Source organism: Cryptomeria japonica, chromosome 11, assembly GCF_030272615.1.
Source record: "Cryptomeria japonica chromosome 11, Sugi_1.0, whole genome shotgun sequence".
In the NCBI taxonomy this organism is placed as follows: domain Eukaryota; kingdom Viridiplantae; phylum Streptophyta; class Pinopsida; order Cupressales; family Cupressaceae; genus Cryptomeria; species Cryptomeria japonica.
Window position 1 is genome coordinate 217,065,954 of NC_081415.1, and position 13,514 is coordinate 217,079,467.

Here is a 13,514-nt window from a genome sequence, read left to right on the forward strand (position 1 = left end):
GTTTGTTGTGGGTCCTTCACAAAAGGACCCATAATGAGCCCAAGCACCTAGAGAGAACCCAAGCCATAACCTGGGCCATACCCAAAATGTATCTGTACAAAGACCCAAGCTTTATTAGCAATACCCAATAACATAGACTACAAACACAATTAATAAAAAAACCTCTTTGTATTTTCCCAATGACTAAATTGATAGAATTCTACTATCACGATGGATGCCCACACAATCTTCATTTCTAAATGGTTCATAGGTAGTATTTTAATATGGTGAAGTGCGATGGTGACAAGGTTGGACGACATGAAACTAGCCTTTGGCATGAATAATGATAATTTGGGAACCATTGTAAAAGAATAATTGCTATTTTCTATGTTAATTGGGGGTGAAAGAGTCCAAAATTAAGATGTTTATTATTATTGGTCTCCTCACCAAGCAAGGAAATATAAAAAAAAAAAGCCAAGATACACAGATCCTTGAAAGCCCTTAAGGTGTGACTTTTTCATCTTGTCAAAAGAAATCAATTCTCATAGACTTTCAATGTTTATTTCTAACTCTTTTCCTTCTTCCACCTAATTGCTAATTCATGATGACAATGAGGTAGAAAAATATATGTCTCAAGAGTTAAATGTAACCCTCTTAGAATCAAGACTCACCAAGATCTCTTGCTAGGATTTAGTCTTAGGTGCCTAGAGATTTTTTTGTGAGGAGGTTATTTAGAATGCTATCTTTTGTGCTCATTGCACACATGCCCCTGTTTCAGGGAACCCTCGTCTTTTGTCTAACCGAATGAGAGAGGGAGGGCCGTAGGAAAGTTCGGATCTTTCTTGAGTCTTTTGGTTTCTGTGTAATCTCATGATAACCTCGAGTCTAGGCGCCAAAGTATGCCGAGAGGTGTTCTATGTAAAGGGACAAAGCAAGATTCAAACTTTTACTTCCAGATGTAAATCACACTTTTTCCTTTGAATGGCCAAGCTTCCAAACAGAAAACCCCAAAGTTCAAATCTCAAAAAGAGCCTCTTAGGCCGAAACGAAGTTCAAAATCTTACAAAATCGGCTCATAAGGCCGAAATGTAAAGAGAAGTTCGAATTCGCACAAAATGATCTAAAGGCTGAAAAAGGGAAAGAGACAAGCTAAGTTTGCAATTCACCCATTTTAGCTGAAAATAACAAAGGTTAAAACCTTGCAAAGTCCTCTCAAGAGCCGAAACAAACAATAAGTTTAAATCGTGCCATAGAAGCCGAAGAGTGAGAAGGAGGTCCAAGTTCACAATTTCGGTTCATGAGCCGAAAAGTTAGAAATCTATATCGCGCCAAACCATCTTAAAATGCCAAAAATCAAAGAGCGCCAAGTTCACAAAATCCCCTTATAAGCCAAAAGGGGAGAGATTGGTCTAAGTCGCACAAAACACTTCATTAAGCCAAAAAACTAAAGGTTCCAAATTCGTGCAATATAGCCGAAAATTTCAAAATCGCACAAACCTCCCAAATAGTCTGAATTTCAAATGAAGGGCATTTTAAGGCATTTCAAAATTGCACAGATGACTAAAGAGGCCCAATGTTTTGATGAGTTAGGACTAAAGAGAATACAAAGCCAAAATTCGCACATTTCGTGAGAAAGTGTCAAGTTTTGCTAAATCAACTTTGGCATTTAAAAGCCTAAATTCGGCCTCTCCTCACGTTTTGCAAGACACAAGTAAAATTCACACAAACCTTCCAATTTAGCCAATTTCACGTCAAATGACATAGGCATTTAAAATTCTTGCATTTTGGCTTAATAAGTCGAATGTTTGAAAGGTGTTTGTATTTTCACCTTAAGGCCTGAATTTCGTCTAAGAGAACGAATCAAGAGCAAGGACCGAATTTCATATTGGAGAAGAGGGGCACTTAAGGATAAAATTTAATATGATTGTTAAATTAATTTATTTTATTTTTTCGAAATGATTATTAAAAGTGGAATTCATTGTTTGCAGGATGACGTCGGGAAGGGCTATGGTGGCGAAAACCTAAATGCAGATTGAAGACCCGATTGTGATTAAAGCTGGGAACGAGGAGCACGAGATCAAAACGACAAAGCCAAGCGCTTCCAATGCAAGAGCGCATTGCAAAGGATCAAAACCAAGCATGGGGAAGCATGCCACCACGGACCACAAAGTTGAAGTCCATCCTCAAGACCAAAGATGAAAGAGTGCTACAAAATGTGCAAACTCAAAATCACACAACTGGATTTAATTCCAGAAAGTTAGTTTGCAAAATTGAATTGTTCAAATTAAAGAACTGCCTATGGGCCTAGTTCAAGATATTTTAAAACAAAGGAACACAAGACAGTTATGTCCAACTACGGAATCGACCCGAATTGATGCCAAACAGTTGTAGGTAGTTGAGATAGTGGTTGGGGGTATAATTGAGTAGTTATTGAGCATGGGTGAAAGCTACCAAGTCCTAGAAGGTAGATCAGGGCCTTTGGATGCAGTCAATCCTGGCCTTCGATTCAAATTGTAAAATCTATAAAAGGAAGGGACCTTTCTCTTGTAAAGGGTTAGATAGTTAGAAGTTTTTTTAGATAATTGGATTTCTAGGAATTAGAAGTTAGATAGGTTTTAACAGTTTTCAAATTAGGAGTAGCACAAAAATGCTACATAAATTGTTGTAATAGCAACTAAAATCAATATGTGGACATTGATTTGGTGTTTATCATCTTGGTTTTATTCTGTTTGCATGGTTTCTTTCAGCTAGTTAGAATTAGAGTTCAATGATTTCAATCACAAAATGTGGAGGGTATTTGATGCATTTCAAGTTCGTACCATTGGGGGCTTGCTGATGTAGGTCACCGTGCATGGTTAGTCTGAACCCAAACTGTGCTTAGTTCAACTGCAGGTGTTCATCTTAGGCTGCACCAGAATTGGGTGCCTACATGAGTGTCTCCGGTCTGAAAGTCCTTCATCCCTTGGAGATTGCACTGTTCTTGTCTAGTTGTGAGGGTGTCTTTGGCGAAACAAGAATCTGTTTATGGAAATATGTCTACCCGCTACACTATTCATTCTTATCGCTGTCCTTAGGATCCCTAAACCCTTCCCTTTTGCTTTTATTTCCCAGTCCGAGAATCAGATGCAGACTAGCTTGTTGTAAACGTAAGGCCCCTTGTGCTCCCAAAAAAACACATCAAACCACTGAGTTATCCCACAGTCATGAACTGACATTTGGAACCTTGAGGTTGTCCCCATTGATCAACTAAAACAACATTAGGGATTCCTTATTCAAGAGAGGATAGGATACTCAGCGAGAACATTCTATTCTGCGTTGGCCGAAGAAAGTTGTAGCGATGCGATTTTAGCCACATCAACACTACCAAGTTTCTTTGAGGCTAGGATTGAATGACTTTTGGGGCACAAAAATAGAGAACAATAACTTCAATTTCAGCTTCAAAAATCAAAGAAAGTCAGATCCTTTCTAAAAAGAAAGGATAAATTGGTGACTTGAATCTTAACTTTGGAAAATTTGAATATAAGGCAAGAGGAGCTTGAATAAGGATGTTCCATTGCATAATGTGTTATAACTTATAGCCTCCAAACTTTACTTCCAACATTTAAAGAAAAAGCATAAGTCCTAATGAATCCTTGCCTTTAAGATTCTAATGGTTATCTCTGAAAAGGACGAGTTTCGTTTCTAGAGATTTTTCAAGGCTATTTTCAAATGAATACTAATCTTTTATGCAACGCTGTCATGGATGTCATCAAGTGATTTCCTCATAAGGTGGGAATGATATGATATGTGTTTTCTATCTAAAGAGCTATAGTTTGAACCGTTGGAAGTATCTTCAAAGGAAATGAAGAATGACATCTAACAAATCTTTAAGCCTTGATAATCGCCCTATGAATTTTTGTAAAAAGATGTTCTTTGATGTTCGACTAGCTAATCAAAGATGTCTTGTGAATCGATCGAAATGGGAGGTATGCACAAGTCAGTCAATGCACAATTGATCAGATTTCTTCTAGAGGACTGCAAACAACAGTGGATAGGCAGTTGTCACTCTATTACTCTCCTAAATGTTTCCTTAGTGTTTTAGCGAAAATCATTTCTAGAAAGATCAAGTTGATGGAAGCACAAATTGTTCAATAGGAGGAAAATAGTTTATCAAGGTAGATTCATATTGTAAAGCTTCACGACATGGGAAGGGGTACAATGGGCAAGAGGATCTGATCAAAAGAATTTTTTTATTTGATACGGTTTATCATCTGATGGCAAATAGAATGGATTTCATTTTAAATATGTTGTACTAGCTAGGATTTGAGTCCTTGCACAAAACAGTTGGAGCTTTTTTTGCTTTCTTTTGCAAGAGTTGACTTGAATGCTATTCCCAAAGATCCTAATTAGTTACAAAGTTTCATTAAATAAGGATGTCCATTAGCTCTCTAAATCTATGTTATTTGCATTGATTCTCTTCAATATTTATTGGAGACAGCCAAAACTTAGAGGCAAAGATGTTTTCATTTGCCAAGTTATAGTCACCTCCTCATCGTACACTTTTCTAATGGCTTGGCTTTAAATCACAATCTTAGCTAGAGATCACTTTAAAGTACAATGATATGTTTAAATAATTTTGCTCAAATTGTTTTAACCATTATGACTGAATAAAAACAGAGGTCTTGCTCAATGGGAAAAACGAACCATCTATGTGAAAAAAACAAACATAGAAAGACATAAAACCAAGTGAAATTATCAGCTATTTGGGTACTCGTTTCAGTACTTTGCTCACCTTGGTGAACAATGGCATTGGATAATGTAAACTTTTGAAAATGAGATACTAATGGAGATAAGTTGTTCTTCACATAATTATTGTATTTTAATTTACTTATGGTGGTTTGCTTCTTATTTGCTGAATTGCATGGATGATGAATAATGAAATGGTTGAATTGCGTTCCTCTCATGTTCTTTTCTCAAATATTCATGTTCAAAAGAATGTTAAGAATGATATCTATTTTCAAAACCATATTATAAAGTTGAAGATTTGTAGAAAGGAAAATCAATTGTGATATTATATACATTAGAAAATTTCAAATCTCCAACACTCGACTAACTTAGGTGATAGAATTCCTTCTCAAAGGAAGGATACAAATCGATTATATTCAAACAAATTGTTGCATTCTAATGTGCTAGAAAATATATAGATTTTAGTATTCGCAAATAAAACCAAACACAAAAATAAAGAGAGCAAAATATCAATATAATAATGATCCTACATACACAAATTTTATGAAACCTATGTTTGTTCATTGTTATATTTCAAAAGTAGCAGTTTCTAGGCACAATGCATAAAACTTACAGTTGTTCCAACTGGGTCAAGTTACCAAGCTCTAGCGGCAGTGTTCCATTTAAATTGTTTGACGAAAAGCTCCTGAATTGAGAACAAAAACAGTGATGATAAATACTTGGAGTCTTCCCCATTTGGATACTACTTTGAACAATTGTAAAGCTAATTGCTTATGGCATGAAAAGGATAAGCATGCATAGATTTAAATAAATTATTCAAATTTTATAGACTACACCTTAGAAGTTTATGAAATCTCTTCCAAAAAGAACAGGGATATAATTTATGAAATTCACATAAAAATTTGTTGGAATAAATGATCCATATTGGATCCATTTGTCATGTGATTTACTTCAGCATTATTGCATCTGTATTGTGGTAGGAACTCTAAGAGGCTTTTACGGTCCTTAGAAAATAGTCCTTATGTCATTTGATTGCTCCTAACTTATATTAGACTAAGGAAGAATCATAAAGGTATTTATAATTTGTTGAAACAGGTGCAAGGTATCCAGGGAGTACTATAGAAGTCCAACAATTTTTTTGCAAGTTATATTTTGGATTTTTATCTGAAAACACAGGTCTTAGATATGGTTTTATACTGGAATCAACTCATTCAAATAAAAAAATGATGGATTCAATGATGAGTGAATCTGTCGCAGAAACAGCAAAACACAAGAATGGGTTAGTGCAGAACTAATTTTGCCACCGGAAAACTAGCAATGGGTTTGTTCAGGATCCAAACTGTCCTGTATAAAACAGGAACTAAAACAATCATCCATATTGGAAGGTAGACCAATTTGTATGTTATGTATTGGGTTGGTATGCTGTTTGGAGATTTCCATTTCAATCTTTCAGTGTGCTTTAAGTAAAAGAGCGCATTGGAGAGGAACTGAATAATCATCTAGAATTCAAGTTTGGTATTATAAAGTGGATATAAAGAAGCATATAAAAAATATTATAACCAAGGAAGATAGGTTGATTATTGTACACTACAGCCTTGTGAGATTATAAACTTGCACAAGCCGATGATAATTTATTGGAGATACCCACTTGCTAATGTTTTCCTACACTAGCTTTCTCTAGGGTAAATCTTAGGTTTTAACTCTTAGGGGTATGTTTTTCCTATTTATTTTCCATGTTTACATGTTTAGCTCTCAGAATTTCATGTCATTCATGCAACATGGTTGCTAAATGAATTGATATGCATGGGTATATTACTAAAATTTGCATGTAAGCACACAATTCAATCATAAGTCTAATATTCATGTTAATGATTTAAACATTGGTTTAACCAGTCTAACACAAACCATATCGTTATCAGAGCTTCGCATGTGGTTGTTATAGGACAGATTATGATGTTATAGGTTGCATCACTCACCACATTGCTGAGCTACCATAATTTCAGCAGTATAATTTCCCTAATAAGAACTATCAAATCAGAGGAGACATGGCTCAAGAAAGAAACATACTCTACAGTCCAAACATTAGAAAATGAAGAAAAGAGATCATTGAAGTTGTAAAGGGATGTGTCTCACAGTTCAGTTAAAAGGGGAGGTAAGTTTACATAGCAGCACACAACACAAGGATGAATTGATCAGGATATTTCATATCAAAATCCACGTACAATGGGTAAACGTAATTGTACTCTTTGAATCATGTTCTCAAGAAAATTTGATCTCCCAAGAGTTGGAAGAGAAGCTTGGATTACACACATATGATCACACTCATTGAAGTTGTTTGAGATGGGTGAAGCAAGGAATGGAGATTCATATCACCAAACAGTGCAACATAAAGTTTGGAATCAATGAGCTTCTATTGATCAATTCATAGAAAATGTTATCCCTCTTGATGCTTGTGGTTTACTATTTAGAAACCCCTATTTTTATAAGAGGAATGCAGTTAGAAATATTACATCATAGGTATTAAAGTATAGGTTAGTGAATGAGGCTAGGAGTGTTAAGTGTCTAAACAAAAATTAATGTGTCCTTTATGTTAGTAATAATTTATCAGTAAGTTAATAAGTAATGATAGTTTTGTGTAGGAAGTTTCCCATAAGTTGGTTGGCATTGCTATATTCAAGGCTTTTTTTGAGCCCATTTTAATTAAAGTGATATCATTCCAATTGCATAATATATTTTCATAGTATCATTTTTGTCTATCATGGTGTAACTCACATATTTTGTGATCAACATTTTAAAAGGGTAATAGAGGAGAAAATTAATTTCATAGTGATTTTTAATAATTTCCAAAGGGTAAATCAATTGCATGTTGTCCTCTAAATGAAAAGCCATCTTTTCTTGGGATTTTAGAGGAAGCTGGAGGTTGTCCATTGATTTGAGTTTATAAATAGGAGCATTGAAAATGTTTATATCCTATGAGAACTCCAAATTACAGTAAATTTTTTTTGGTTTGGATCATTCAATGATGTTCAAAAAGGCCATCTATTTTTTATTTACTTGAACAAAGCCAATATAGTCTATTGTTGTTGCATAATAAGACAATACAAGTGTTGTGACATAGGCCTGTTTGCTTCCAAAAGTTTGCAAAGTGGCAACATCAAAGTCCAGAAATTGTAATGCCCCTTATCCTAAGTATCAAGATTTTTGCATCTCTTTCTAGCCTTGGGTAGGATTTCAGACTTTCTCATGCTTCCATACTTTTTTCAAATCATAGCTTCCCCATTGATATCAGATTTCCCAAAACCTCAATCCCTAACCTCCATCTCTCTTGTTGTTGAAGAAAAACAATTTTTTTACTTCCATGTGCACCCGATATCATCAACCCTTGATTCGCTCTCTATCCAGCCATTGCATATTTTTAGTACAAACTTCCTCCAATACCTACCTTCTGGCATCCTCTTTCATGAAACCCACCATTCAAACAAAAGAATTCTCCATTCATCAAGACCAACTAGGGACACTATTAATGGGCCCAACTTTAAATGTCAAATGGAAGGAAGCTTTCAAACAAATCTCAAAACAAGTGAGCCCACACTAGGCCTTCAACCTCTACATTAGGTGAGCAATTTCATCCATTTGAATCAACCTTTGACATTATATCAACAAAATAAAAAAGTCAATCACTTGCGTTCACCTTGGACCTAAGGATGAAAACACTTATGTTAAATTGGAGATTATGTGATGAAACCTCATTGGTTTCCTAGATCCTAGAGGACAAAAGCCCTTTAGATTCCTAATGGAAACTTCACATAGAGGTTGCATATGCACTTCAAGATTAGTGGATTTTAGTGTTTGGGCATTTTAGCATTCTAAATATTTTTCTAAATGTATTTGTGATCATTGTAAGCTTTTTTATCAACAAAGAACTAAGTAGAAAATCTTTTTAATCATTGAATGAAATCTGTATTCCAGGTTTCCAATTATTTTATAATAGCAATTCTATATGAATGTTTGTTGTGGGTCTTTCAAATTGTATCATTTTGGTTGAAACTCGATATTATATCTAAGTGGTTTTATATAAACATTTTGTTAAGAGCTATTATAGTGATTTTAAAGCTATGATCTTGCCAACCTGTAGGGTAACTAATGTTATAAATGCACCCTAGTGAAAGAGAGCTGATATATTGAAGTAGGCAAAATAAATGACAAGCACTAGAGCTAGAGGAAGATAAAAAATAAGGAGGAAAAGGGAAGAACAAATTATAAGTTGAATGAAAAAAAGAATTCTTCTAGGAGAATTTAATTAGATTGCACCAAAGTCAAGATGGAACTTAGGGTGTTAGGGTCTTTCCCACCTAAATTTTCCATTAATCTCTAGTTGAATTCATTGGAGGTGCCAATGAGACTGTCATTAGGTGACCAATCCATGGTACTACTACTCATGTGCTACATCTTCTAAATAAAGGGTAGCAAATTTTATAGCCTCATTTTCATGCATAGGGTTTAATAAAAAATATATATCTAACTTTTGAACCCAAGCATGAGCTATAATTTTTTTTGAATCATTGAATGGTTAGCTTACCCAATTTGTGTTCATATCTCTTCAAGGTTGATTTATATTTTGCCTACTCTTAGTTTTTTTCTACTTTTCATCTTTAAATTACAGAAATTGGTGAGAGACATCTTTGCATGTAATTCAAGTCCAAGAGCTCTCTACTCATCAAAATAGGTTGGAAATTTATCTCCATCCTAGTTTTTTCCTTCTTCCTTGAGTTGCTTTTATTCTATTTGTAATAAATTAGGCTAGAAAGGCCTAGATACGAACCAATCACAATTCTATTATTTGTAGTAACACTTCCTTCTCTTGTAGGGGTTTGAACTAGCCTTGGAATATTTGGATTTTTCATTGTCTATATAATAACTATGCCATGGGATTTGTCATTTGATGCTGGCCTTGGTTCATACTAACAATGGCATTATATTGGATCTATATCTTCTCTTCATCTATCAAATCCTTCTTACTTTGTTCCTACATTTCTACTTCTATTTCTTTAACCATGATATTGCAAATTTCTCCTTTCTCTTTGATTAAATCTAATTTATCTTTCACTAGGCTACATTTAAATGTTAGTCTAGCAATGTCATTTCTTTGATACCATTGTTATGTCCTTTCCTAGTAGAACCCTACAAATTTTTGAGGTTTTTGGTTAGGCTAGGATCAACAGTTACATGGAAACTCAACCATAATGAGAGTTGAGTTGGAAGACATGATGAGGTGCCCCAAGTATCCTCTACCCTAGGCCCAACAACAAGACCTTATCCTTTGTGGCCTCATGTGGTCCTTAACCGATGGTCTTAACCATCATCATGAGGTGACATACCTAGTGAGAGCTTTACACCATTCCCCTCCATCATATCAACCTCTCACCTCTTATGATTGATTCACTTGAACAATTGATTCATGTGGAGATAGTAGGGAAGCTACAATAAGGTGCCTTTGACCCTCATCCAGTCATCATCCTAATATCTTAATGATTTCACTTCTTGTACTTATGAACCATGGTGGAGAAGAGGGGAGAGATTGCAGAGAGTGCCCCAGAAACCATCTCTTCCGAGACCCAAAGACCATACCTTTTGTACTCCTTTGGTCTCTATGGGCTCATCTTGTCCCACTTTGAGGTGGCCTGTCTAGAAGAGTGTCCATACACCATACCCCTCTCACAATACTCTCACACTTCCCTTCACCAAGTTTAGAAATGCAATAAATATTCACGTTTGCTATAATATTAATGAATCATTGTTAATTGCATTAGGCAATGTTTTAACATTATTTTATTCCTTAACAACATTATGAGTAATATCAATATTGACAGTGCTTAAATGTTTACAACTTTGTCTAATATTAAATTCATATTAATTTCCCCTTTATGTTTCCTTAATTAAGTAGTACGTCCAAATTTGTTTTATATTCTTGTCTCTCTTATATGAATTTATGAATGTTTTGGATTAAGGCAAAAACAGGTTTTGAAGGGGCCTTGAAACCCTTTACAAAGAAGATTCTACAAGGTTTAGAATCAAAACATCAAAACAAAACCCAAAACAAAATAGGCTGTAGGAGAAAGAACAATACATATAGTAGCCAAAGAACCAGCAAAAGTCCAGATGAGCAACAAAAAAAAAGCAATGACCCTCTGACTAGCAATAAGAAAAAGACAACACCAGAGAAATAGAGAACAAAAACTACATAAGGCTCTTAAGGGTCTCAATGACCTCAGCCTCTAGGAGACTCATTTTATCAGCAACAGACCTCAGCTCCTTGTCGTCCACACTTTGGGTAGCATCTTTCTTTTTAAAATTCGCCCTAGTCCGCTTGGAAGGGCCAAAATCCCCTCAAGTTTTGTCTTTATCATCATCCAAATTGATCAGCATCTTGTCCTGTTGAACATTGTCAAGATTATTCACCATAATATTCATAGCATCAGTCGTCTTCTTGAAAATTCTATGACTGTTGAAAATAATGGTAATGAGGGTGGCCTGAATCTTCTTGTAATTCTCCTCAACATGGGTGAATCTATCTTCAAAACCTTTCTTCATATGATCAATACCTTCAATAGCTCTATTGATACAATCCACAACAGATTTTTTCTCATCCTCAGTCCACTAACCGTCACCATTTTGTCTATCTTGACAAGTAGAAGTGGGCATAGCTTCCAATTTACTACTCATAGCCCTTTGGTTAAGTTTAACCTCTTTGATTTCATGGAAGAGCCTTTTAAAAACACTGAAAGTATCAATGGCATGGTCTCTTGCCATACCCAAGATGTCCACATAGTCGTCCCTTTTATCATTGAGCTCAGCACTCTTGGCAAGAAGGTCCTTCTGAACTGCAACCCCAATAGTTTTATTAGTCTCCTGATGAAGAGACGAAGGGGGTATCTCATAATTCTGATTCCTAGGCTCCGAGCTTACTCTCTTATTGACCACATTGTCCTTAGAATTCCCCCTATGGCCACTGGAAGCAGAGGCCTCATTACCAGCAGAGGTAGAAGAGGAGGAGATAACAACTTGCTTCGAACCCTTCTTACCCTTGCCCAGATTAGGTTTGGTGTTAGGAGTATTCTCAATTTTATCTTTTTAGGAGGAGAAAAAGTCTCATCCTCTGAATCCGAAATAGATTCCATATGCCCAGACTCCCCAATACTAGTATCATCATCCGAAGAAGTGGGGATATAAGAAGAAGGGGCAGGAAGGGCCCGAAAATGATAATCAATTAACACAAGCAACCCTTCATGAAGGATAGGGTGCTTGGCCGAATTCTTCCTATGAGCTCTAAAGCTAGCCCGAAGCGAGGACATCAAGAAAAAAGGAAAAGAAACCCTAACATTATGGTGGAAATGGTTTAACAGAACAAAATGGTGGCCATAAACCCTGGTAAAATTCCCATCAAGAGTAAAGTAATCCATTAGTACCTTAAGGAGTTGGGCCCAAATGTTCTTGAGAACACTAATGTCATAGTAACTGACAGTCTTCTTCACCAACTTTCCCCTTTCCTTATCAGATTTCGGAAAATTTTGCACCGCAGCCTCCGTGTAATTCCTATCTCTGTAGTATTTCATGCCGTTAGAGGAAAGACCCGTAACTTCAGCTATCAAATTCTCATCCATCGTAACCTTGCACCCATGTAGAGTAATGGTTTCATCCTTCCAATTCTTATCAAAATAAGTAGTAACATCCTTGTTAACCCCCTGCATTTTCTCAATGAAGGGATTAACACCTCCTTTCATGAGAAGCCTCTAGATTTTATGGTTATTCTTCAACTGCTCACAACGCGGAGGCTCAACCCGCTTCCTATCTCCCCCCATAATGCTCAGAGAAATCACAACAATTACTCTGAGAAGAGAGGTCCAAGCAAAATAGATATCAACCCACAAAGCGTGCGAAATAATGGCACAATAATTACATTGCCTGCAACCAACACATGCCAAAAGGAGAAAGAGGGTGATCTTTCTAGAATCACCACTAATAATAAAAGCAATATTACTCATTGTCCTTACTGCCTCAAATTATGTCATGAATTATAAGCATGTAGAGCTCGGTATCCACCGTGTCTTCATTGGTCCACATCACTTGACTAGCGCTACTGACCCTTTGTTAGAAATGTAGTTGGTAACAACATTGGACTCCCTATAAATATGAGAAATAATACAATTTTCAAAAGAATTAATGATTTCCCTAGCTTTGTTTATCCGTACCTCCACATTCCAAGATGGCCTAGAAATACCTTTGAGATAATGTATAATGTTTTTGGAATCACCCTCAATCCAGACATGTTTGAAGTTATGTCGCCTAGCAAGATTATCATTAATAATATTAAATTGTATCATTAGTTTTGATTGTATTAAATTGTATCCAAATTAATGGTTGGATTAGTGGCATTAAACTATATTAATAGCAGCATGCTATATCATAGCAATATTCCTCATAGCCATAATGATTACCAGACAAGGTGCTGCTGATTTCTCTTCTTTCTTCCCATATACTCCTCTTAGTCTCTTTTTCCCTTCGTATTCTCCTTTTCCTATCCTTCCCTCCCCTATCCTAAAATCATCCTTTCTCTCCTTATATCCATTGAAAGATTATTATTAAGAGACACATCCTTTCCAGTGCTATTGTTCATTAACAGGGACACGTCCTTTGCTAACTATTATTAATTTGTTTTTCATTTTGTCTTTTAATCGCATCACATGAATGATCTTCCATATTAATGGGTTTGTCCTCTTATTATTTATTTATTTAATATTTGTTGTCTTCTC

General features: G+C 35.6%; 1 protein-coding gene across 1 annotated transcript in view; it reads right to left on the minus strand.

Moving 5' to 3' along the window:
• LOC131077903 (probable LRR receptor-like serine/threonine-protein kinase At1g56140) overlaps positions 1–13,514 on the minus strand; it is a 127,703-nt gene that overhangs the window by 98,463 nt on the left and 15,726 nt on the right. The window contains exon 6 of the mRNA XM_058015496.2: positions 5,318–5,389. Coding sequence (XP_057871479.2) covers positions 5,318–5,389 — 72 coding nt within the window. The remainder of the gene's footprint in view (positions 1–5,317; positions 5,390–13,514) is intronic.